This window comes from Jatropha curcas, chromosome 3 (assembly GCF_041381405.1).
Source record: "Jatropha curcas cultivar XTBG-Jc1 chromosome 3, XTBG_Jcur_1.0, whole genome shotgun sequence".
In the NCBI taxonomy this organism is placed as follows: Eukaryota; Viridiplantae; Streptophyta; class Magnoliopsida; order Malpighiales; family Euphorbiaceae; genus Jatropha; species Jatropha curcas.
Window position 1 is genome coordinate 10,002,597 of NC_143153.1, and position 27,351 is coordinate 10,029,947.

General features: G+C 36.1%; 3 protein-coding genes and 1 non-coding gene across 4 annotated transcripts; 1 reads left to right on the forward strand and 3 right to left on the reverse strand.

The window, feature by feature from the left end:
• Window positions 1-8,959: 8,959 nt before the first annotated feature.
• Window positions 8,960-9,550, reverse strand: LOC149497527 (uncharacterized). The gene is made up of 2 exons (XM_089719203.1): window positions 9,276-9,550; window positions 8,960-9,191 (listed from the first exon to the last, which is right to left on the reverse strand). Exons 1-2 carry the CDS (start codon window positions 9,548-9,550, stop codon window positions 8,960-8,962), a joined length of 507 nt encoding a protein of 168 aa, XP_089575329.1.
• Window positions 9,078-9,184, forward strand: LOC149497528 (small nucleolar RNA R71). Its single transcript, XR_016320286.1, has one exon. It is a non-coding gene; the product is annotated as a small nucleolar RNA R71 (small nucleolar RNA).
• A 2,060-nt stretch (window positions 9,551-11,610) lies between the features above and the next one.
• Window positions 11,611-22,627, reverse strand: LOC149497529 (beta-bisabolene synthase-like). The gene is made up of 7 exons (XM_089719204.1): window positions 22,580-22,627; window positions 15,051-15,315; window positions 13,746-14,115; window positions 12,566-12,784; window positions 12,294-12,432; window positions 11,978-12,208; window positions 11,611-11,898 (listed from the first exon to the last, which is right to left on the reverse strand). Exons 1-7 carry the CDS (start codon window positions 22,625-22,627, stop codon window positions 11,611-11,613), a joined length of 1,560 nt encoding a protein of 519 aa, XP_089575330.1.
• A 1,689-nt stretch (window positions 22,628-24,316) lies between these two features.
• On the reverse strand, window positions 24,317-26,032 carry LOC149497530 (large ribosomal subunit protein uL2-like). The gene is made up of 2 exons (XM_089719766.1): window positions 25,527-26,032; window positions 24,317-24,813 (listed from the first exon to the last, which is right to left on the reverse strand). The coding sequence occupies exons 1-2, from the start codon at window positions 25,964-25,966 to the stop codon at window positions 24,468-24,470; spliced, it is 786 nt and encodes a 261-aa protein (XP_089575892.1). The 5' UTR covers window positions 25,967-26,032; the 3' UTR covers window positions 24,317-24,467.
• Window positions 26,033-27,351: the final 1,319 nt, after the last annotated feature.

Below are 27,351 nucleotides of genomic sequence, written 5' to 3' on the forward strand. Positions count from 1 at the left end.
CTACCTTCCATCTCTCGTTAGCATATTCAATAACCAATAACGAATCTCCTATTACCTCGACTTCCTTAGCGCCAGATGCAAGGAGAGCTTCCATTCCCATGATGCACGCTTCATACTCAGCCATATTGTTAGTGACCCGAAACAACAGTCTCTTGCACATTGTGGTGACCTCGCCATTAGGTGCTTCTATTACAATACCAGCTCCGGCTCCATTTCTGTTGGCTGATCCATCAAAGTACAGCTTCCAAGCCCCTGTTTCAATACACAGTAAGTGCTCATCTGGAAACTCCAATTCCCAAGGTTCATCACTTGTAATTGGATTCTCTGCTAGGAATTCTGCTACAGCTCGACCTTTGACCGTTTTCTTCGTTACAAACTCTGCATCCACGCTAGACATCTGAATTAACCACTTAGACAACCGTCCCTCTAGAGTAGGCGTTCTCTGTAAATACTTCAAAGGATCAATTTTGGAGACAAAAGTGACCTTGAAGGAGTCAAAGTAAGGCCTCAACTTCTTTATCGACCACACTACTGCCATACATGTTTTCTCCACCAAGTTGTACTTCTCCTCTATAGGCAGTAGTTTCTTGCTAATATAGTAAATGGCCTTTTCTACCCCAGCGGCGCCTGGCTATACCAACATCGCTCCGACTCCTGCATCTTTTACAGATAGATACAAGATCAAAGGTTCTCCTGGTCTTGGTGAACTAAGCACCGATGGATTCATCAGGTATTCCTTTATGTGGTCAAAGGCTTTCTGGCAGTCCTCATTCCACTTAACTGGCCGATTCTTCTTCAGTAGCTTGAAAATTGGAGCACAAGTGATGGATAACCTCGAAATGAACCTGCTGATGTACTAAATTTTCCCTAAGAAGCTTCTCACCTGACGTTCCGTCCTTGGCGGTTCCATATCCTGAATGGCTTTTATTTTGTCTGGGTCAACCTTAATCCCGTTAGGTCCTACAACAAAACCTAACAACTTCCCTTTTGTTACTCCGAATACGCACTTCTTGGGATTGACTCTCAAGTTATACTGCTTGACCCGTGCAAAGAACTTCTCCAGCATCTCTACGTGTTCTTCCTGTGTTTTTGTCATGATCACCATATCGTCTACATATACTTCTAACCCTTTATGGATCATATCATGAAATAACGTTGTAGCCATTCTCTGGTATGTTGCCCCGGTGTTCTTCAGTCCAAATGGCATTACTCTATAGCAAAAGGTTCCAAAATCCGTGGTGAAGGCCGTCTTGTGCTTGTCCACCAAGGCCATCAATATTTGGTTGTATCCGGAGAATCCGTCCATGATAGAATAACATCCCATTCCGGCAGCACTGTCGATCAAAACATCTATGTGCGGAAGTGGAAAGTCATCCTTAGGCGAGGCTTTGTTCAGGTCCCTGTAGTCAACACAGACCCTTATCCTCCCATCTTTTTTCAGCACCGGGACTATATTCGCCAACCATTCCGGATAGTGAACTACTTCTAAGAATCTTGCATCCAATTGCTTCTGGACTTCAGCTTTGATCTTATCCTGCCATTCTGGTCTGGCCCTTCTCCTTTTCTGTTTCACTGGCTTAACACTCGGATCAGTAGGAATGAAGTGCTCTGCTATTGATCTGTCAATTCCTGGCATGTCCGCGTAGCTCCAGGCAAATACCTCTGAATTTCTTCTAATGCATTCTTGAAGATCCTGTCTAAGCTCAGGTTTAAAGTCTGATCCTATTTCGATTATTTTAGGATCTTCAGTGGTGCTTAAGTTAAATGCAAAATGATGCAATGCATTTATGTCAAATATGCACATGGTATAATCAATGCCATGAACGTGACAATCAGGAAAACAAGAAAACAAGTAGTCAAAGTTCACTTCCATTGATTGAAATAAGAGAGGAAAACCATCCATATTGTTCTCAAAACAAGCATCAGAAAAACAAAATACAGGATTAATTGCCTGCTCAATATATTCATTACAAGTGTTCTTTATTGCCTGGATTACTTCATCGGCATCTGCATCTTCTTCTTCTTCCGGGGTAGCTTCCGCCTTCTCTTTTGCTAGCTTCATCTTCAATACCTTCCTCTCTGCCTCTTCGGCGTCTTCAGCAGCTAGTATCGACTGGAGGATCCGTGCCTTGGCCTTCTGCTCTTGCACCATCTTGGAAGCTTCACCCTCAATCCCCAAAAAGTCTTCAAACTCGGATATCTTCTTCGACCACTCAGATTCAGTGCTTGCTTGTGTCATACACACCATAAACTCAGTTCCATCCACCAGCTGTTCCAAGGAAGGTTCGGGCGACTTGATCAGCTTCTCCTCATAGTCAGTCATGAATATCTCCAAGCCGGGGTAGGTCTTCCCCCTACTCTGAAATTCTCTTTCAGCTCATGGAACAAAAAAGATATGATTCAAATTTGACCCTCTAACTAGAGACCAAATCCCATACCTTTCCTTCTTTCTATTTTCAGAATATCCCAATCCGCGTCTGTCTTGCTATCCAAATGCCGATGAGAGAGGCTCAAACCTTCCTTGCAGCTCCCGGCCTAAACCTTTGCCATACTGCCAATGCATCTTCTTCATCATCTTTCTTGAAAAAGGACTCTTTCTATTTACTACACTCCTGCTCTCAGTGGTGGGCGCATCAATTACTGCCACCTGAAAACTCAATAACGGTACCGCCAATTCTAAGCCTTCCACTATTGCCACATTTAGATCCTCTTGCGCATTAACTGTCACCACATCCGTACCCCATGGAATTTTTACTTTTCTGTGTAGGGTGGACGGAACTGCACCTAAAGGATGGAGCCAGGGTCTTCCCAACAAAAGAGCATAGTTGGCTAAAATGTCAAGCACAACCACGTCTACCCAGCTTTCCACGGCCCCCGTGGAGATCTTCGCTTTAAAAGTTCCTTTTGCATTCCGCATGGTGTTGTCATAAGCTTTGACCACCATATTTGATGGTTCAAGTTCTGACTCTTCAATTTTAAACTTGGATAGCATCTTCAACGGGCATACACACAGTGCTGATCCGTTATCCACCATCACGTTCTGTGTATCACGTCCATTGACGGCAATCTGGATGTATAATGGCTTACAGTGGTTTCTTCCTTCTGGTGGGAGGTCCGAGTCAAACAAAGTGACTTCGCCTATTCTTTGTTGTAGCACGTTGATCATATCAACACTCTGAATCCAAGCGGGCACTCTGACAAAAGTCATGGCTTCTAGTAAAGCTTCTCTATGCTCCTTGGATGCTATCAGCAAGTCCCATAGCGAAATATCTACTCTTGTTCTTTGCAACTGACTCAGTACTGAACTGGCGGTCACCCCACTAGGTACCCTATTCTGACTGCTTTCTCTTACCTTGACAGTCTTTTTCTGCCCTTTCACTACCTCCTCCTCTTTTTTCTTTTCTTTTGACTCTTCTCCGCCTTTCTCTGTTACTCTCTTCTTCGTTCCATCAGCAGCAATCTCTTTTCCCTTAGCCTGCACACTGCTATCGGGATTGTATACTCGCCCACTGCGGGTTAAGCTCTGGATGTCTACCTCATTCACGTCCTCTTCGCTGCTATAATACCACTGTTCTTCTTGTCAGCTAAGCTCTTTTGAATTGCGAGCTGAATTTGCTCGTCTTCATCTTCTGGCACATCACCCACCTTCACCGTGATGCTTTTCTCAATTTCTATCTTTACGGGCATCTTCCCTTCCCCATCGCTGCTGCAGTCATCCCATATATTCAACATTGCGCACATTCGCTCTTCCCATTCAGCCTCAGCCAATACTACCTCTTCTGGCAATCCACTTCCGATCGCGTTGACCGATCCACCCGACTGGGACTTACAGGGCGGATAGTTGTACTGGTATTGGGGAAGTGGGTTGTTCTTAGTGATGGGCTTGTTCCTCTCTGAAGGCTTGGTAATTTTCCCGCTATCAATTAGATCCTGGATATCGTGCCTTAATTTGAAACATTCGTCAGTCGAATGCCCCTTGTACTGATGGTAATCACAGTTTCGGTCCATATATCTCCCTCGCACAGGCTTAGTCGGATCGACTGGCAGCTTCGAAAGTACTCCATTCTTAATACATGATCTCAACACTGTACTCAAGGGTCTTCCCAAATTGGTGAACTCTCTTCTGGCTCTTTCATTAACTGCCCCTACTATATTACTGCTCCCTGATTGGTTCTGATTGCTACTTCCGGCATTTCTGTCACCATAGGAAGTCCGATAGTTGCCGAACCCTCTATTCTTCTTCTTTTTCTCCTTGTACAGCTCCTCTATGTTCAAACCAGCTCTTTGAACTAGAGCAAAATCAGTAAGGGGTTGGGTCAACATCCTCTCCTTAAAGAAAGGTAACAAACTCCTGCTAAAAATTCTGATCAACTCTTGATCCTTTGGTCTTGTCTGAACCCTATACAGCTTTGTTCTCCATCTCCTATAGTAATCAGAAAAGCTTTCATCCTTCCCTTGTCTCAGGCTCTCCAAATCACGCAGACCGAACTCGTCACTCTCATCGGTCTTGAAATGCTTGAGGAAAGCGGTCTGTAGTTTGATCCAATTCTTCTGAATCTCCTCATCTAGACCATCGTACCACCTTCGATAGTCCTTATATAATGTTTGCGGGAAAGCTCGCAAAACATCTTCCTCATTGTACCGGTTCATCTGAGAGACTCGGAGGAATTCAGATAGATGAGAACGGGGATCATTGTCTCCTTCGAATATGGTGTGCTTGAATGTTTTAAATGAGGTAGAGCTGGTCGGATGCAAAACATACTTAGTTATGTGAAAGTTGGTGACCGGATCCTTTTCCTTCACTATAGACATTTTCTCGACCTTGTCTTTCAGCTCCGCAAGTTGCTTGATTACATCGTTCTCAACAGGGGCAATGTTTCCCACAGAAGCCTGATTGTCTGACACAGGTTCTGGAATTTGTCTTTCTTCAACCGCTGGTTGACTGCTTGAAGCGGGAGGAGTTTGATTTTGGGCCCTATCCTGGGCGAGAGCAGCGGCTACAATCTGAGCAATGGTTCTTATCTGAGCTTGAGAAAATCCGGACTCATTCTCCATATCATCTGCCATTTCTACTGGATCTGAATCGGAACCTGAATCTGATGAACTTGAATAACTCACTGAACTAACTGGAATAAATTCGGGGATTGGGGATGTTCGGATTAGACGCTGACCAGGACGTCGGTTTCAAGCTCTCAAAGTAGTTTCCCGGGAAGGATCAATTCTGACAAAAAATGTCTGAGTTAAAGTAGGTCCTGCATGTATGCATGTGAAAATGAAAGCACGTAGGATGAGAAATGCATTTCTAATGCACTAAGACCAGCATGGAAATAAGATCTTGATTTCGACGATTGGACCAAAAATTCGGTATGAATAACACGTCAATAACTTATTTTATATTTAAACATTTCAGGCATTATCTGTCGTCGACCGTTCCTTTTGGATTTACGATCGACTATTTTCTCTCTAATCCCTAACTTTTGCCTCGGAATGAAAGAACTTCCGAGCGGGATTTTATTTTTGTTTTGTATTATTATATTTTTTTTGTATCCTTACTTTTTGCCTTGGAACATATGGTCCCAAGCAGGATTTCATCTTATTTTATTACAAAATTTTGTAATCCCTTACTTATTTTCAAATAATGCGAGAAATGTAAAAAATACAAAGGAATCGCAACCCCTTATATCTCCCTTTTCTTTTGGGTATTGATTCGCTATAAGTGATTGTATGGTATTATTCAAAACGAATTTGAGGGCCAGTCTCAAGACCAAGGTCAAATGTCCATACCGAACATTAGCTCTTATTAATGTATGGCTGAAAAAGAGAATGTTACATGATGCATGAATGTCACAACATATGTACAGTTTATAACAAACAGAGGAACGGGAGTAGGGAAATGCATGCCTTCCAACCTTATTTCTCCCACACATGGATTCCGTTGGTATAAATTCCGACATCTGTTTCCTGGGAATTGGTCTAATCTCGACAACCAACAGGGGGTTTTGAGATTGACGATATTAACTCTCGGAAATGAATGCGGCACAACAACAGCAAACAGAATCGGGTGCACCTTAGGGGAAGTAACTAAGGTTTTCAATTATATGCATTGGCTTTAGTCTTATTGGGCTTAACAAAGTCTGGGTTCCGCAAACAGGATTCGGGCTTTGTTGGGCCTACTCCTTTTGACGCACCTTTAAGGTACTAGGCTTGCGGTTGGTAGTAATGTTAATTCTCAGATGGATGCACCTAAAACGCGAGGTTTAGGCTAGATCCACCATCAAACTTAACACCAATACCGAAGGGTGATATGGGTAGAATGTGGTGAGAAGAAAGGAATGCGGTATGAATGCAAAAATCCTAAGAAGAAAATAAAGCAATTAAGCACATACGGACGATTAACAATTTTCCATCGGCTTTTCTAATCAATTTTTATTTAGAAATAGTAGGCTTTTTAGAGTCCATTCCTAATTGCAACCACTAATTTATTAAAAATAACCGGGGATTAATGGGTGCAAAATCCCCAATGAAGTCGCCAAACTGTTTTCGCCCAAGAGATCCTTCGTAATCCCGGAAAAGGAATCTCGGAAAACTATTAATTATTTGTTTTTATTGAAAATGGTGTTAAAACCTTCTGGGAACGCGGTGCCGATAAATCGGTCTTATAAATCATTTTTAGTCACCACCCATTATTTCGGCAATGGGACCGTTTCTAATTTTGATCTTATTAAATGACTCCATTTTAAACCCAATTTTATTTAAGGCTGATTATTTTAAAAAGACTGGTCAGGCGTACCAAGTACGATTCTAGGTAAGGGAATTGGGTGCGTCGGCCCGTTGGAAGCCGATGCCGGGAAAACCGGCCTCTTTAAACCCACGATTTCTAATTGATTTTATTTTGGAAAAAGCCGAATTATTTAATTAAACCCAACCCGAATAAATCGAACCGAGTTCCTATGTGGAAAATTAATTAATCGTCCCAACTAGATTCATTCATTGCATTCATCATAAATTAATCATCACATTCACCATTCATCCACAATATATAGCAAATAAAATTAAAAGACCCGCTCTTGCCTTATGGTTAAAGGCAGGCCACAAACCAGATTTCATAATATAATCAATAATAAACAATAAATAATAAATCCTAAAATCTCATAATCACAATAAATTAATTGATTTGGTTTGATTAAAACACAATTTGCCCATTATTGATCATTTTCCGGATTAAGATTAAAAAATCTACTTAATGACATGAAATTAAAATAAGATAAACGAAGTATTCTGGAACTTGAAGACAGTCGCGTCACGCAGCTGTTCTATGACGAACAGTCGCGTGACGGAACTCTTTGTCATTTATTCTGGAACTTGGAACAGTTGCGTCACGCAGCTGTTCTATGAAGAACAGTCGCGTGACGGAACTCTAGTTATTGTCCTGGAAGTTAGAACAGTTGCGTCACGCAGCTGTTCTATAAAGAACAGTCGCGTGATGGAACTCCTAGCTACGTGACGGAACTGTTCGTGACTTTATTAAAATCCTCAGATGTATTGATTATTTATTCAAAGCATAATATTAAATACAAGTATAAAACAAAATAAAGACTGAGTACACGAACTGCTGCGTCACGCGGGTGGTCCAGTCCAGGTTAAGGGCTTTTGGACATGAACAGTCGCGTCACACAGGTAATAGCTGCGTGACGCAGCTGCTCTGGTCCGTAACTACCTTTCAAACTACTCTTTTTTACGTGTTCTTTTTATCAAAAACGATTAAACTCAACTCAGAAAAGTCCAGCAATGGGCAAAGTTACGTCTAACCAATAACAGACCAACTAAATGCTATGAAAATGAGATTTTTAAGAAATAAAAGACTAAAAATAAAAAGGAAAGGTTAAAATGGTTACCTAGCCCTCAGATTTGAGGATTGCATGCACTTAGATTAGCTTAGTGACACTGCTTCACGATCCCAGAGGTATTGATATCAAGTTTTCACAGAATAAACGTTTTCTTTTTCTTTCTTTTCTCTCTTTTTCTCCTCTTATATATTTTTGTGCTTTTTGATTTCAAATCTATATATCTAATGGCTTGATCTTCCTCAAGGTTACTCACTTGAGTTCTTGGGGAAGAAACCCTAGCCGTTAACCGAAAACTTAACTTAAAACGTTAGAGTTCTTAGAGAAAAATGAGAGAAAAGTGCAAAAGTCCTATTTTTAGCATAAAATGTTGTATTTATATGGGTAGGGCAACAGAACATAGTCGCATCACGCAGGTTATACCCGCGTGACGAAACCGCAACCTGCGTAACGCAGCTTACTTTTCATACAGTTGCCGCGTATCCATACAAACAGTGCAGGCCGTTGCACGGGCGCGCGCCAGAGGTGTCAGCCTCGTTAGAGTTGCGTGACGCAACTAGGCGTGCCGTCACGCAGGTAATAGCTGCGTGACGCAACCCTAACGCGGGTCAAACTCTTTTGGACCAGTTTGATTCAATTTTTAGTTTAAACACTTCTGGTTGACTGTGATACCTTATCCCTTATCCTCATATTATCACTGGGTTAGGTGGGGGCATAAAATCACGCGTCAACAGGTGCTGGCTGCCTATTCTGAAATTTTGGAAAATTTGACGGCTTTGTTCCGTAGCTCAAATTTGGATGGTCTCGCCAGCCCGGATTATAGGTATTTGAATACGGATCATATTTCCGTTGAGGACCTGAAAATTTCCCATTGCATTGGCTTATTCTTGACTTTCATCTTGCAAAGTTGGACACATGTCTATAGGATGTCCAGTATAGGCGCAAATTCCACAAGCTTTAACTTGCTGCCCTTTCCCTACAACTAAATTCTGAACCAAAGATGTTAAATCATTAATTTTATTTTCAAGAGAAGAAACACTTACCTTATTAATATTTCTCGAAGGTTCATGGCGAGACCCGAATTGTTGAGAATTTGCAACCATCGTGGAAATCAATTACCTTGCGGCTTGGGGAGTTTTATTATCGATTGCTCCACCACTTGCTGCATCTATCATTTGCCTCTCCATAGGTAATAAACCTTCATAAAAATACTGTATTAAGGCTTGATCAGAAAACCCATGTTGCGGACAGCTTGCGCACATTTTCTTAAATCTCTCCCAAAACTCATGTAGAGTTTCATTATTCTTTTGTCGACTCCCACAAATATCTCTTCTAATGTTGGCAGCCCTTTAAGCAAGAAAGAATTTATCTAAGAAAGTTCTTACCATTTCTGTCCATGACGTAATAGATTCGGATGGCAAATAAAATAACCACTCTTTGGAAGAATCGGCTAAAGAGAAAGGAAAAGCTCTTAATTTTATTTGTTCCTTAGAAATTCCATGGGGTTTCATGGTAGAGCATACAACATGAAATTCCTTTAAATGTTTATGAGGATCTTCATCCAACAAACCTCTAAAAGTGGGCAATAATTGGATCAAACCTGATTTAAGCTCAAATGCAGCCTCCAAGGCTGGGTATGTGATGCAAAGAGGAGTTTGATTAATTGGAGTTGTTGCCAACTCCCTTAATGTTCTCTGATCAGCCATCTCCTCTTTCGGTTCAAACTCACCTGAACTTTCAGAAAGTTCAAGAACAATAGTCTCTTCTGGGTGTGAAGTAGTTGTAGGAACTTCAGGATCAATTGTTTACTCTAGAGTCACTGTAGCAGCTGTAGACAATTGTTTCTTCTGCTTTGCCTCTTTTCTCAATCGTCTAGCAGTTTTCTCGATTTCAGAATCGTATTGGAGATCACCTGTACTATCTGATCTGGTCATAAAAAAAACAATATAATTAATTAACTCTAGTCCCCGGCAACGGCGCCAAAATTTGGCCAGTGTCGAATCCGCCAAAATTAATAATCTCACTACCAATTTAAAGAACTTGAAGAAAATGGTGAGTAAGGTCGAAATCCACAGAGACTAGAGATTAAAAATATTATTTTTAAAACCAGAAAATAAAAATGAATTATGAATGGAAGGATTGGAAAAATTATTGAATCTAGCAAAAATAGTAATTTAAAAATGGGAAATTCAATTGGAGAAATATTTCCAGCCAAGGTCAATCTTGTACTAGTTCTTCGTGTTGATCACTGAATTCAAATTGACTCATTAACATAATCAATAAATTGGTTATAGTTACCAAAAATGCTTTAAACAATCTAGTCTTTCCGTAGTAACAGAATAACCAAGACAACGCGCTTTGATTAATCCCTTACCAATAACTAATTTTGACACGCGCCTAAAATTAAAATATATTGGTAGCATTAAGAATAAGAAAGACCCAATTCAATCTAATAAACAACATGTGTAGTCTATTCAAGAAAATTGTTTATCCCTTTAATATAACTTGAAAATCTGGCTCTAAACAAGCTATATTAATTGCTACAAATTGTTAACTCAATCAAACAATTACGGATTTAATTAATTATATTAACTAGCACCTGTCACTCTAAATTAATCAAATAACTGGCCATTTACTTAATTAAATAGAACAACAATATCTATCTAAACCATTAATTGCAAGAGATAGATAAATATTGAAGAGTTAAATGAGTAAAAAAGAAGAACAATTCTCACAACACTTCGGTAGACTAGCACTTGATTGAACCTTAAGCTGGAATTGAAAGAATTCAGCCACGTATGGCCATTTCCAAGCTTACAAACTAAAGAAAAGAATTATTAACTCAAAACTCCGATATCCCAACTAATAGCCCATCTCTCCCTTTTATAGAAGAGAAGAGAAGACTATTTCAAAGGAAACTGAGAAAAATATATTTACAATCAAATCAAATCCAACAAAATAAAATCCCATGATCTCTCTATTCTTCAAAACCTTTGAATAAATTTTCCAAAAAGAATCCAGCACCTCCTCATCCTTTGACTTAGTGATTTTGTCCCAAAAAGGCAAATAAATAGAGTCAAACTAATATCTGCATCTATTTAATCACATAGACCAACAAACCCATCAAAAATACCAAATTATATGACTAAAATAGTCACATTTTCATAGGTTCTTCGGCGCAAATAATAAACCCATCAAATGTCGAGTAAGCAATGGAACTAGATCTTTTAGATACCATGCATTAGATTGCATAAAATCTATAATAAGGAAGGTCAAAATGCATAGGCTTCAAACAAGGTGGTCTTGACTCTTGATGCTATTCCATTTCAAACAAGTTAAGGTTTGAAATGGAAAATTTATAATTTAAAATATATAATAGTGATAAAAGATATGGCAGGCTATTTGGATTATTTTTAATTTGATAATTAATTCTAATGTATTTATTTAAAATTAATTAATTAATGAACAACAAATTTTATTTTGATATAAGTTAATTATATATATTAAAAATTAATTATCTAATTGTAAATATATTCTATTTCAATTATGTTCTGCTTTTATGTTATACTATATTATATTTTATTATAATAATATATATATACACTCTATGATAATTTGTTTATTTTATTAAAAAAAAAAAAGAAAAAAAATACTATTTATGAAAATTGAGTAGCCAATATCATACAATAACTAAATGGCATTGCAAGATCATCCAAAACATATTTCTATCTTATGAAATTAAATTAAGTAATCTTGACGTTTGACATTAAATAGGCTTCAACAACAATGGCAAAAGGTCAGCCTTGGTTTCATTTCCTGGGTAGCCATGTCCATCTCCATAATGGTAAAAGAATTGAGAAGTCCTCCCTAGATTTGGATTAGCGCTAAGAAAAGGTTCTGAGAAGGGATAATTAAAAAGCATGGCCTTATTCATCTCCTTCCATGTTTCATGGACTAAATGATTGATATGTTGGCTAGCAACTTCTTCTGAAACTTCTTTCTCATTCATATAACATTCGACAGCCTTTAGATTGTCTCCTCTTGCCAATTCATACTAAGCATTAAACAAATATATATGCATTAATTGTCAAAAATGTGTCAATAAAATTTTAAATGACATTGACAAGACTTACCGATGAAGTTGGAAGAACTAGGGAAGGGCAGCGCACGATAGTTGGAAGTTTTTCTATGAAATCTAAAGCCTCTGTGGTTATTTTATCAGCAGTAAGAAAATAACAACAAAATAACATGAGGGGTGCTGCTATTGAAACAACTGCATTATCTAGATACTCTTCTAATGTTGGTTTATATCCTTTATGGTACCACTTTGCTTCTGTAAGGTAGGCCCTGCAGAGTTTTGCCCACTACAAGAACAAAAGAATATCATAGTTATTTAAGCTTTATTAATTAAAAAATGATATAGGAACCATGTCCAGTTAAATTTTTAACCTCTTTTCTTAAATATGGAATAATATTGAAGTTTTTCTCTTTTATAGTCCAATATCCAATTTCATTGGTAGTATTGTACATTGCCAAGAAGATTGATCTGATCTTATGAGGAAGCTTATCAATCTTGGTGATGTCCCACCTACAATTCCAACAAAAAGTCACTATAAGAATTACCTCTCAGGATCTACATATTAAAAGACAAAGGGGTTATACAAATGAGAATCAGCAGCAATATAATCCCATGCATAAAATCCCAGTAGCCATAAGTTTACCTCTCTATAAATTCTGTGAGAAGTTCCAACTCTTCTAGTGAACCATAAACATCGTAAACATCATCTACATCAGTAATCAAACATAGAATTTTTGTTGCCATATCTCTGTATTGTCCAAATTCTGGCTCAAAAACCATCCCACAAACCCAAAAGTAGTGTTCTACCAGCCTGTCTCGAGCAAAGGTTATTTTATTTAATCCCAAATCCACCCACCACCTGAAATTTACAATAATTAATTGAAGTTGCATGAGAATAAGAGTAAAGGAACATCAATTTGAAGCAGATAATTAATTGTTGAAATATAGATATGTCCAAGAGTATTTCAATTGTATTTCAAGATGTTACATCTCTTCGCAAGTCAAACTTGAAAATTTTTAAATAAAAATTCTATGACGCATGTAGATGTCAAAGAGTTACATAATATACATTATAGATATCTGAAAATTTTACAGAGAAATGGCTGAGGCGGAATACAGAAAACCCTGTATGAGCATTGCATATTAAAGGTGAGCATTTCGTCAACTAAACAGAATCAAACTGAATTAATTCGGTTTGATTTGTTTGTATATAATTTTATTGTAATCAAATCTGGAACTAAGTGGTAGATTCAAACTGAATTAAATTGGATTGGTTCAATTTGAATCAGTTATTGCAAAACAAATTAGTTATTTTAGATTTAAAAATAAATTTATTAGTTATATATGGTAATTGAACCAAAATTAAAAATCAAATAGTTTTTTATATCTAAACCGATCAGTAATTGAATTTCAAAAATAACTACTCGAATCCGGTCAAAATGAATCAGTTTGATTCAATTTTCGATTAAAAACAGAAAATTGCTTACCCCTCCTAAAAACATACCAATGTCATTTTTATAATTATAAAGTGCAATCATCGGTATTTTGATTTAATAACCTATTGGGCTCATGGGCATGGGCAGAAAAAGCATGCAAAACAAGTAAAAATTAAAAAATAAATACAAGGCAGTGAAATCAAATACTGATCCCAACCCTATCCTCTGTAATTTGATTTTCAGTTCATTCTAAATCCGACCTAAAAATTGACAAATTGGTAAAAACTGCTCTATTCGGATTGATCGAAGTGGCTTAGATCCTTGTGGTTTCGCATTATTTTGCCATGCCTATTGAAAAAAAGCTCAAAGAAATTAAAGGGAGTTGAAGCAAATTTGCTAACTTCTTTTTGATGAATAGATTGCACCATGTTGAAATCCAGTTTAGCGAGTTGAAGCAAAGTAGGATTCATGTGTTGCTCTTGTTCATATGTATCAATAAACCATCTTGCCTCCATCCTATTCAGCCGCCAGTGGATTGGCATATCTAAAGCATGCTCTATTTTCCTGCTAAAACTTCCAGATGCAGACGTTTTGAGAGCCACCAAACGTTTAGTACTAAAGAGCTTGGCCTCATCTTTTGTATTTTCACCTTCAAACCCAAAGAAAGAAGCCTCATACATACTCAACATTCCTTTCACATCCTCACAAAGTGATGCCTTGAATTCACCTTTCTCATCTTTGAACCTCTCAAATATATCTACCCAGATAAAATTAAAACAAACTGAGAATGTTGATATCTGTTTCTTTCATCTTTGATTTAGATAAATTACTTAATGAAAAAATAATAAAAATATTAAAACAATGACATTACTCCAATAGCCAAGCAAGCAGAGTTTATAGATTGATAAGACAAACCGTTAGGTAATCCTTTTATCTCCACACTACAGTAAACGTTAGAAAGGTTGTTGTGAATGACCAGGCATAGGGATGGCAAGGGTCAGGTTTTTTCAGATACCAGACTAATGTATCACAGATTTGAGTATTAAAAAATGGATTTGAGAGGTATAGGTACCTATGATCATGCTGCGGTTTCAAACCGGTATCGAATTAAAATCAAACTGGTTAAAATCCACACCAAATTTTGTAGTGAATAATTTTCAATTTCAAACCGTAACCGAAACCGTGTGCGTACGATACGGTCTTGGTTCCCCATATTTTGAAATTATAACCAATGGTTTCAATTTAAAACCTAGGTTTGCAATCATGAAAAAAAAATATTTGCATAGAAATTTTCAATTTTTTTTGTTTTATTATAATTTTTTAAATAAGTTTCAAGAATTTTTATTAAAAATAAAAATTGATAGTATCGTTTATTCATGCTACAAAATTAGTTTGGTTCAAACTAAACTACAAAATTGAACCAATCAAATTCAGTTTGATTTAGTATGAAATTTTAGATATTTGGTTTTATACCGGTCTTAATCGAGAAAACCAAAATTTTTCGATTTGGTTCGATTTTTATAAATCCTAAAAATAAATCTAAATCTTTCAAAAATAGTTAAAAAAAAACAAAATGGAATGGATTTGGTTTGATATAAAAAAAAACAACCCGTTCAGTTTGGATTCGTTAGGTTCAATTTGAACCAAACAGTCCGCCGTAAATAAAGTGACAAATAATTGAGTTGGTGGTACCTTGGGGGGCATGATACCCATGTTGTCTAAATAACCTAAAACGAAGTGCAGTAGCATAAAGATCATCATCGTATGGCCAACCATTATTAGTGTTTGAATAGACAACATTTAGTGCATTCTTAGTCTCCATCTCAAAATGGTACTTCAAGCCTAGCCTTTGAACTTCATCAATGAGCTCAAGCTTGGCCAATGGCTCCATCTCTCTATAAATTAGACTCTTTACTTCATATTTCAGTTCCTCAACCTTGTTGCCATATTTCTCTTCCTGCAAGTTGCAAATATATATGTAACTCTTTGAATTTTACAGGACCTATTATGACCTTAGATTTCTATTTTTTTTTTTTTTATAACTATAACGTCGTTGAAATAAAAAAAAAAAAAATGAATGTGTTAATTGATGTCACTTGGGATTATGTGATGTCCCTTCCATTTAAAAATAAAATGACCTTCTAGAATCTTCTACCTACACAAATGATTCCTACTTGCCTTCTCCCTCACACGTAGGCATGGCCGGTTCAGTGAACCGTCGGTTCTGATTCACTGAACCGCCGGTTCTAGATGTTTAAAATTTTGAACCGGAATCGATCCTTGAACCTCCGGTTCCGGTTCCGACACGGTTCAACACGGTTCCGGCGAACCGACGGTTCAAATTACGGTTCCAATTCGATTCCGGCATTACGTAAATTTTTAAAAAAATAATAAAATTTTGATTCCGAATTCATGAATAAATAATAATTTTAAAATGTTTAAATTTTATTAACTAAATGAATTATTATAAATTTTAAAAGAAAAACTTCTATTAACTAACTTAGAATTATTATTACATTAAATTTACAAATTTTACTAATTTACTAATATAAAAAACTATAAATGGAATATAAAATTAATGGAATGAGTTGGAAATTATTATTTTCAAATACTAAGAAAATTATTTAAAAAATCAAATGAAGTAAATTTACGAATGGAAAAATTTGAGATTAGAGAAAGAATTTGGAATTGGATGTAAGAAAATAAAAAATAAACAATAGATAATTCCAATATTAAGGAAAATAAAGCAATAGAAAAAATAATAAACTATGGAAATTTGAGAGAATTGATTGTGAAATAAAAAATCATCAACTCATCATATTTATATATATTTCTCATTTATTAGTTTCCCAAATTGTCCCTTATAACAGAAAAATAACAACTATATTTTTGGATAATTTAGTAAATTACAGTAAATAAATGATTAAAAATGAATAAAATTTATTTACCAAAAAATAAATAAAAAAACACCTATCATATAAAAAACAATCCGTTGCAGTCTTTTTTTTATACTTGAAAGTATTTTTTTTTATATAAATCAATTATTCATGTACCATTTTTTATATAAATTAAGTCAAAAAATGTGTATTTTTTTCACCACTTTTTATAACTTATGTACCATTTTACTTCTCTTTACCATAAATTAAATCAACTACAATCAAATCAAGTGATATAAATTTTTTTATAAAAAATTTAAGTTACAATTTTTTGTGCATCCGGTTCGAACCGGACCGGAACCGCCGGTTAACCGCCGGTTCCGGTTCATATTTTAACATTCACATAAACCTTAACCGGCTCTTGAACCGCCAATTCCGGTTCAAAATTATGAACCGCCGGTTTCGGTCCGATTTTGGTTCGTCTACAGTACGGTTCGGTTCCGGTTCGGTTCCGGTTAGAACCGAACCGGTGGCCATGCCTACTCACACGGTCCTTCATTTTTCTTCTTCAAGCTTCATCTATGTCTTCCTATACTAGATCTCTATCATTCACTACTTAAAAAATCAAACAAAAACAAAAACAACAGGATCTCTACCATTCTCTCTCCTAAAAAATCCTAGAGCGCTCTCTTACAATTTCGTTGAATGGCGTCCACTGTAACTGAAACCACCTTTTTCTTTTCAACTTTAAAAAATTAGAATTAGAAATAGAGAGAGAAAGAGTTGAAGCTCTGTCGTTGTGGTATTACTGTTAGGGATTTCATATTGTACAGTTGAGGATTTTGTTCTTTCTTTTTTCTCTTTGGTATTGTTATTCTTAATTCAATACTCAATTGTTCTTTATATATTTATGTCACTGTTACAGCTGATTTTCAAAATTGAATGATTTCGTAATAATCTTTATTTAACAATCAAAAGAAACGACAATAGAAGCGAAAAGAAAATGATAAGCTGGACAAAAATTTTGAAATCCATACAAGCCTTCATTTTAAGTTTTTAACAAAGAGAGTGAGAGTGGATCTTCAATGGAAGGAGGTGAAAGAGAGAGATTTATTTTGATAACCTATGAGTTGTGCATGGGTTGTTTGGGGTACACATGTGGACTAAAGACTTTGTTTGAGTTTGGAAGGAGAAGCATCACGTTTGATACACTTGGTATTAAAATTAAGTCATCGCTCTCTTTCAAGCGATTGAATACATGCTACTTATTTTCTACGTAGCAAGATGCATAGTTACTGAAGAAAATAAAAGTATATGATCATTATGGGTCTCCCGCAAAGTTCAGGGGACACAAAAATAATCGGAGAAAGTTCAGGGTTAGATTTATGCATTGCGCTAATGATAATTGTAGCCATTAGGGATGAAAGCAGGACGGATATTTTAGGATACTCCTTCCACTTCGATTTGTTTAATAAGGATATAAATTATTATAAAATAGATTTAAAATAAATAGAATAGTGAAATTATTATTCGTAATAGATATGTACGGTACAAATATAGATATTTGAATACCCATTATCAGCTATATTAAATAGGTTTAATAATTAGTATTCATTGGAGCTTATGTATTACTTAAAAATATAATTTTAAATAAATTCTAATTTGAATAATTTAAATATTTTGAATACTTGAACTTTAAACGAATGTTAAGAGGCTATAAATATTAAAATTTTAAATGAATTCAAATAAAGATATTCAAATATATCTAAAACGAATATTAAAGTTTCAGACGAAACAAGACACAGATGGCACAAAACTCGTGGCTACATGCTCGCTTCCATACCTAGTAGCCATAATCATCTGGCATTCAAGTGGTGATGTCTCCCATGATCATTATTTTTTTGTGAAACCACATATTGCGTGTTAGGTGTTTCAAATGATATTTTGGGCTCCAATGCGTTACTTATTCTTTTTAAATAATATATAGTATACTAATAATATTTTTGATAATTGATATTTATTAAAATTAAATTTATTATTTTATTTTAATAATGATAATGACAAAAATTTTAAAAAATAGTATTTCCACCTCTTTACCCTTGATCAAAATATAAATATTTATCATTTAGATTATTAATTTTTACTTTTCTTGATTGTTATATTTTCAAAACTTTGGGTTTTAGCCTCTTTATTATTTTATTATTTTCTTTATCCATTGCTGTAATTATGAAACATAAGATTATGAGCCAAAGATTTGAAAATGATTTCAAACTATATATATGTAAGAGTAATGTTCAATAATGATATACTAAAAATTATTCCTTTTATACATTAAATGGGACCAATTGCCAACATCCTATAATGGGTGTTTTTGGCAACTTTCAAATTTGTCATTTTCATTGTACATTTTATTATTATTATTATTTTAATTGAAATTACGGAACCTTACAAATACTATGATATACATATAATTAGTAAAATTATTTATTGAGTGAAAGGTGAATGAGTGGATGGATAGAGTTTTGACTTTTTTATTGAAGCTGTTTTTGGTTTGATGTAATGCAATATAATCAAAAATGTAATGTAGTGTAATAGAATGTAATCAATATTCCATTACTATATTTGGTAATGTAATTGAGAAATTTTATGAAATGTAATTATCATTTTTTTTTGAGTAAAATACTTTTTCGTCCCTAAGCTACAGTGAAATTAACACTTCCATTTTTTTATTATCAACAAATAGCTTGGGCGTCCCTAAATCAATGGTCATTAGATAAACGAGTCCTTCCATCCAATTTCACTCTAAATTGCTGTTAAAATTCAAATTAAAGTGAAAAATGAGGAGACAGATCAAAATTAAACCCGATGCTACCCTTATTGAAACCTGCCTAGAGTAGAAAAGATGAAAATCTTATATTTTATCCAAATTCCAATTTTCAAACGAACCTAAAAGCTGTATCATCTGCATTTTTCCTGTCAAGATTTATTCATGGATATCAGAAGCAAAGCAAGAAAAGTTTTGCGTAGTGATGGATTGCCAAAAGCTGATATTAGAGGCATGCACACATGCAGCACAGAACCAGCGGCTTCCACTGAGGACGGTGGTTCAAGTTTTATTTTTCAAGCAGTTACAACTTAACCATGCAATCGCCAGAACATTAATGGTGGAGACGGCGTCACAAAAATTGCTAGGTTGTCGCTGATAAGAAGAGAATAAGAAAAGGTAGAGGAGGGAGCCATCTTGGATATTGCTGCTGCGACGATTGTGGCGGCGTAGACGTGGAACAGTACTACCTGAAGCACATCGGTGAGAGAGAATCAGGTGCTAAGACTAGAAATGGATAGCATGTTTTCTCAGGTGCATCAGTTGGAAAGAGAGTGTTCTACAATGAAGAAAGTGGCCGAGGAGATTGATAAGGATGGTCCACGTGGATGGAGAGGGTCCCTTACAAAAGATACAAAATGATGTCCTTTAGTTTTCCATAACATAATAATCATTTTCACTTGGAAAAGATTATTTTAAACTTCTAGCATTTCTTTAACGGCAACTCGGACTAAAATTGGATGGAAGGACCCATTTATCTAACAGACCATTAATTTAGGGACGCCAAAGCTATTTGTTAATAATAGAAGGATATAAGTGTTAATTTGACTATTTACACCACCACCACCTCCATCACCACCACAACTATCACTCTATCACCACCATCACCACCACCACCAGAACCACCACTACCTCAAACACTACTCCACCACAACCACATTATTATTTATACAAAAAAATATTTAAACTAAAAGTTATTCACTATATTAAGCTATTAAAGACCATTTAGATTTATAAATTTATTTGAACTAAAAAATTAAAATAAAAAAAAAGTAATCCAAAAAAATATAATATAACAAAATAAAAGTCAAAGTCATTAGAAATTAATTCTTTTCACATATTTCCATTGAATAAATTAAACTACAAAATAAAATTATAGGCATTTTAATATTTTTAGTGCTTTTTCATTATATTCTTTCCATTCCTTTAATAAAATAAAAGAAAACATAATTTCCATTGACTGTTGCATATCAAACACTAAAATATATTTTTATTATGTGGTGGTGGAGTGGTGGTCGTGGTAGAGTGATTGAGGTGGTGGTGGAGCAACAGCGAGGATGGCAGTACTGGTGGTACTGTGGTGGAGTAGTGGTGGTAGTGGTATAGTGGTAGAGCAGTGGTGGTGATAAAGCAGTGGTGGTAATGGTGGCAGAGCGATGGTGGTGGTAAAGTGGTGGAGTGGTGGTTGTGGTGGTTGTTAAGATAGTAGTAATAGAGCAGTGGTGGTGGTGATAGTAGTAGAGCAGTGGTAGTGGTGGAGTAATGGTGATGGTGATAGAGCAAGTGGTGGAGTGATGGTGGTGGTGGTGATTGTGGTGGTAGAGTGATGGTGGTGGTGGTGGTTATGGAGGAATGGTGGTGATGGTAGAGTGGTTGTGGTGGTGGTGGGGATGGTGGAGTGGTGGTCGAACGATGGCGGTAGTGGTGGTCGAGCGGTAGTGGTAGCATTTTAATTAAAGTGACTTGATGTAATGAAAAAAAGATGTATTTTTTGATGTAATGAATATTACATCAATTTAAGTAATGGAGATTACATATGTAATCTCAGTTAAATCACAATGTTAAAAAAGGTCTAATCAAAAAATATAATCAATCATGTAATGGAATAAGAATTACATTACAAAGTTGATTACACCTGTCATGCCCCAACTCTAATCACTAGAGAAATTGTCCGCTTTGGATCAAGCCAAATCCCCTATACAAGATTGGCAAGACCCGCACGATTTTGTCCCGCAGGTGAAATGAGAAACTTCTCAGGAGGTCACCTATCCTAGGATTTCCGTTAAGCGAGCACGCTTAACCTTGGAGTTCTTCCAACTCTCCAGCCATTCCACCAAAAGGCGCCTCTAATGATTAGTTCCCCCCCATTTTCGATATATGATTCGATTCATTCTTGTGTCCCGCATTCCACTACCCTAGCTAGCCTGCCATCCTAGAAGAGCTAGCCAGGAGCTTTGCTCTACCCGCCCTCTTAGGATCGCTTTGCCGGGTCGGGATGTCACAGGCCCACAGCTTCCGCATGGTTCGTCCTCGAACCATACATCTACTGGAGGGGGTCCGGGTCTGATACCAACTGTCACGCCCCGACTCTAATCACTAGAGAAATTGTCCGCTTTGGATCAAGTCAAATTCCCCATACAAGATTGGCAAGACTTGCACGGTTTTGTCCCGCAGGTGAAATAAGAAACTTCCCAGGAGGTCACCCATCCTAGGATTTCCGTTAAGCGAGCACGCTTAACCCTGGAGTTCTTCCAACTCTCCAGCCATTCCACCAAAAGGCGCCTCTAATGATTAGTTTTCCCCTTTTCGATATATGATTCGATTCATTCTTGTATCCCGCATTCCACTGCCCTAGCTAGCCTGCCATCCTAGAAGCTAGCCAGGAGCTTTGCTCTACCCACCCTCTTAAGATCGCTTTGCCGGGTTGAGATGTCACAACACCATACTAAATATGGCCTAAGTGAGATAAATAGCTTAGAAAATGGCTGATTACACCATATCAAACATGTTCTAAGCGAGAAAAATAGCTTAGAAAATAAATTTCCTGCACCAAGCAGTATAAATTTCCTATACAAGAGTTATATATATCAGTATTCTTTGCACGATATCGTGTTAGGGCTTTTGATTTGCCCCAGAATCACAAAAAATGGTTTGTGCTTTTCGGTGAAAGAACCCTTCGAATTTGATTATTATAAAACCATTATTTAATTTGGTGGGTGTATTTTTATGCTATTTTTCATATATTTTTCCTTTAATTGTTATTAAAAGTGAGCAATTTTCGGCTTCTAACCCAACATTTGAACCAAACAGACTCATTTTGGTTGGATTCCGATAATTTATTTTTAAGTGCAAAATAACTAATTTAATTTGAAATAACCGAATTCAAACTAAACCAAATCTATTTACAGGGGTATATTGAATTAGGATTGTATAAGATTTTAAAAGAATTGTTGAGTTTGATGAAATTGGAGGATTTTCTAAAATTTCTATAGATTCAACTAGAATTCTACATAGAGTTTTGTGAAATTGGTGAGACTTTTTGTATAGATTTTGATTGACTTTGATGGAATTATAGTGATTTTTATATATCTAATCAAAATTAATTTCAGGACCGAATTGAACAAATAAAAAGATTTTAGAGCCCAAATGAAAAACTGAAAACCACCGAGGGACCAAAAAATAAATGCATCATCTTCTTCAAAATCGTTTTTTTTTTTTTTTTTTCTTCATTAAAACCTTACCATTGCGATAGTGAAAGGTCTGCAATGGCCAGCATCGCCAGTGGCCATCTTGTGCTCCCAGAACAATCACGATGTGGTTAGAAGATTACAGGCTTCTCGTCCCTTGACTGAACGACGATCGTCTCGTTGAAAAATCGCAGGTTTATATATATAACCGAAAACTACCAACCAACGCTAGCCAAGACCTGCGCCAACTACTAGAGCTCGCACAATGAGGCGGTTTTATATTAATTTAAAACTAATGCACGACTCGTCGCTTGCAGCTCACGAAGCCCAGTGATCCGGCCACAACAATGATAGATTGTATGCTTCAGTTCTTTGACTACTTCAAAGCTTTTTCAAATTTTTTTATTCGATTATATCATTATTTAATTGAAATCAACGCATAAAAATTTCAAAAAAATCAAATTTATTCTGAAAATTTAAAGCACCATTAATAATAATTTTTGTCAAAATATCAAATTCTCAGGACATGAATTAATTCGAAACTAATTCAATAATTAATACATTGTTTTTACATCTTGAGGTGTAGGGATGGAAGTGATACATGTATTTTATGGTACCCGCTCCGCATTGATCCGTTTAAAAAAGATATGGATAATTATAAAATGGTTTGGAATATATAGTGAAATTACTACTCGTAACGGATATAGGTAGTGAAATTACTACCCATAATGGATATAGGTAAGATACGTGTATAGATATTTGGATATACCTGCTACCTATTAATCACTATAAGAAATAGGTTCGGTAGTGGATACCCAATCCATTAGTAGTAAAAAATGAATTTTAAATAAAATCTATCCACAAATACCCTAACAGATTCTCAGGCATCTTACCCATTTAAGAAATATTTTAAATGACTTACCCATTTAAGAGATACTTTAAACGAGTTTTGGACAAATACGGATAGTAAAATTTAAAGAGTTCCGAAAATAGGTACTTAAATGATTAATTCAATGGGTTTAAAACGGATACGAGTAGTAAAATTTTAAACGGATACGTTTAAAATTCGCAAGTACCGCCTCCGCTTCCATCCTTATTAAGAGATGTATTAGATTAAAACTCTATTAGATTTTAAAAAGTTTTAAATATTTAAATTGGAGGATAGATTTATGAATGACTCTTTTATTCATACGGACTCTTTTATAAAATCAATAATTTTATAAAATTTTTACAAATTAATAATTTTTTTGGATAGAATTTTTAAAAAATCATATTTTTATGAATTTTATAAAAATCGAAATTGAATATCACTAAATTTTAATAAAATCCAAAAAAAATTAGGTTGAATATCAATGAAATTTTAAAATATTTTAAAATCTAGTAATGTCTTAATCCAATACACCCTCTTTAATTTAGTTTGAATTTAATTTCAAATTTAAATACCATAAAAACATATTTAGATAAACCAAAACCAAACTAACACCTAATTATTACAGAAATTAGGTAATTTGATGGATTCTTTATACTATTTTCTTGTGTATTTTGATGACATTCCATACTTGCACTACAACCACCAAGTTCAGTTGTGCATCCCAACTTAGTATTCTTTTCACTTACTATTGAGTACTAAAACCACTGATTAATATTGTTGTTTTAGATTTGTAAATAGTTCCGATTTGCATTTAGATTGATAAATTATTTCGAAATCATTACCTGTCATCCCCCCCTCAAAATGAATCAAGAACTACAAAATTGGGGAAGTTTGAGCAAACCATTATATTTTTGTAAAAATTCCAAACAAAACCTGGCAATATGAAAATGTTCATTATCAAGAATGTATAGCAGGTCAAAAAAACTGCATAAACAAAGTTCAGAAGTACCGCAATTGCAAAAATGTCTAAACGCAACATAAAGTAATGAAAATTCATGTAGTACTAGTAATTTATGCACTCTTGTCGGCTTTAGAAGCAGTGGCAGCAGCCTGTCCCCTGAGACGACCAGTTCTCCTGGCAGCAATGAGACCGACCTTTTGGCCAGGAGGAGCATCCCGACGAACGGTACTGGCATGTCCAATATGCTGATGATTACCACCACCATGGGGATGCTCCACAGGATTCATAGCAACACCACGAACCTTGGGCCAGCAGTTCCTCTTGACTCTGTATTTGTGATATGCATTTCCAGCCTTCAACATAGGCTTCTCAGTCCTTCCTCCACCAGCAACTTGGCCAACCATAGCTCGGCATCCGCTTGGTACAATCTTCTTGGCTCCAGAAGGAAGCTTAATCCTAGACAAAACACAATTGATGCCAGCAGTTTGCATAAGTTAACAATTTCAGAGGCGCCCTAAACGGGCAAAATCAAACAACCAGGGCCATTAATTTTAGCATATTGCAATCCCAACCCAGAAACTTGGAAAATTCCAAGAATTTGAGACATCCACCTTGCAGTTGCACCAAAAACAGTTCAATGCCACAGTGATATATTCAGGTAATTTCCACCTTCCTAATACTTTAAAGGATAGAGGACACTATTTTAGCCAAACAGATGAAATAAGCTAACATCCTAACAGTAGACCTCCACAGTCAGTATTTAGTTTGAAGGCACACTATATCGATATCAAAGCTTACACAATTTCAACAATATCCTTTAAAATATCAGTTGTCTAATTAAAAAAAAATTCAGATAATTATTGCTTCAGTATCATATAGCATGGATAAAAGACCACGACAAGAATTGAAACATAGACTCAGCATATAAAATGAAAACTTAGATTACATAAAAAAATTCAAAACTTAAAGTGTTATATATATAAATACAATATAAGGCTTAATATTCATCCAAAACAGAAATTAAACAACAGGGGAAAATAATTAAATATCTCAGATTTACAGGAAAATCTCAAAAATGCAACACTGAAAATAAAATTAAAAGAACTAAAAGATATTCAACAGGAATCTCTAATCATGAAGGGTTAAATTTCAAAAAATGAATAAATTACCTGGTAGTTCCATTATCAGGGTTGTGACTGATTACAATAGCATAATCTCCGGAACATCTAGCAAAGGCACCCCTATCACCAACATGATGTTCCACGTTACACACAACAGCTCCTTCTGGTATCGATCTCAAAGGCAACACATTACCCACCATCAAATTGGCCTTTTTCCCACAGTACACAAACTGACCAGTATACATCCCTTCAGCTGCAACGAAAAGCTCCTTCTGGTGCTTGTAGCGGAATGGGTGGCGAAACGTGACCCGGGCAAGTGGAGCACCGCGACCCGGATCGTGGATAATTTCGGTGATCACTCCTTTCAGGTACCCATTGCGCTCGCCGAAATCGAGAGAGCGGAATCGGGCGGGACCTTTCCTGTGGTGGGTGTGGGATTTGAAGACGGAGCCTGCACCCTTACGTTGGGCACGTATGACGCGACCCATTTGGGTGCTTCTGGGGTTTTGAGGATTTAGGGTTTTGCTGGGTAGCGGCAGATAGGAAATGTGGCAACGAAAATGGCAGAAGGTTTTTATAGCGAGGGTGTGTAAAGGAAAGATTTATTAAAATTACGAGTTTGACCTTATTCGTTTCGCTGAGGGAAAACCCTAACAATATGTTTGGATTTTAGTTGGCCCCATGCTTGTCTATCACTTTTGTAGTAACAGAGTCCAGCCCAGATCCAATGTGAATAAGAAGGAATATCCGGAATTTTAAGCCCGTTTGATTTAAGTGAATTTGAAAAAACAAAATTTGGGAAAAAAAAATTTCGGGTCCTATATTATAAGTCTAATTTCAAGAAACAACTTTATCATTGCCAAAGGCCGAATACATAAATTGCCATATGAATTTACACATAAAAGTTTTGTGGCCTCCTATATTTTAAAAATAACATTGTGGCCCTCTAAACTTATTTTTTGTAATTTATGCATATTTGGCGAAAGCCAAAAGCATTGCGTGAATAATGCATGCGATGACATGGAGGATGGAGTAGTGACAAGACAGTTGGTAATTAGGTTGTGATAATATATAATAATAAAATACATAAAAGAACGATATATAAATATATTAAAGGATATTACATTTCTAAATAAACTCTAACTAATAAATAATATAAGATTCTCACAATCCTTATCCTATTAGAATTTATCTTGACTCCAATATATATATCCCAAAGTTACTCCAAAGAGGGACCAATTCTTAAATACTTTCAATTTGGAGCAACATTTTTTGAGAACATATTACCCATCTTCGGGGACAAGGGGCGGAACGACCTCTCGATCTACTTACTGCAGCCCAGGAATAAAAACGTCCGTCTAGGCGTTCCCTCTTGCTCCGATCCCCCCCACGCCTAGGACGTTGTCTGGGCCAAGAGCCATAGTTAGTTGCTGTTTTCATTTGGTTGTTTTTTTCTCGTTGTTGATACCGGCAAGACCCAGCCAGATGATGTCTACTGGTTGGTAGTGAGAGGACTCTTAGTATCTGCATACCCAAAAGGGGACGCTGATTAAAAAACAATCATTTGATTTTGTTTCTTGCTCTCCCTTAGCAGCGGGAAAGGAGTCTATCTATCTGCCTAGCTTTGGTAGATTTCCCCCAACACAATCCACAGAAATTCCACGAATCCCTTGGTGGATAAGTCCGACGACTCAGCAGCAGTGCGGAATTGAGTTTCTCGTCCGGTGGATCTGATCTATAGTTAAGGGGCAATACATACCAAAAGGTTCGAAGAAGGAACGCACATAAGAGTATATATATAATAAACCCACCCTTCTATATAACCTATTCACATTAGTGAAGCGGCTGGATGCATAAGAAAGTGCACGTTTGT

Bases quoted from the DNA above. Each gene is read 5' to 3' on its own strand.
- LOC149497530 (XM_089719766.1), bottom strand. From the start codon at position 25,966: ATGGGTCGCGTCATACGTGCCCAACGTAAGGGTGCAGGCTCCGTCTTC. The intron at 24,814-25,526 runs GTAATTTATTCA...TGTTTTGTCTAG, and splicing joins CCTGATAATGGAACTACCAG to GATTAAGCTTCCTTCTGGAG.
- LOC149497527 (XM_089719203.1), bottom strand. From the start codon at position 9,550: ATGGCTGATCAGAGAACATTAAGGGAGTTGGCAACAACTCCAATTAAT. The intron at 9,192-9,275 runs GTTATTTTATTT...TCTTGCTTAAAG, and splicing joins GCCGATTCTTCCAAAGAGTG to GGCTGCCAACATTAGAAGAG.
- LOC149497529 (XM_089719204.1), bottom strand. From the start codon at position 22,627: ATGGCCACTGGCGATGCTGGCCATTGCAGACCTTTCACTATCGCAATG. The intron at 12,785-13,745 runs TTCAACTCCCTT...TATTGTAAATTT, and splicing joins AAAGAAGTTAGCAAATTTGC to CAGGTGGTGGGTGGATTTGG. The intron at 12,209-12,293 runs GTTAAAAATTTA...TTGTTCTTGTAG, and splicing joins TTCCATATTTAAGAAAAGAG to TGGGCAAAACTCTGCAGGGC.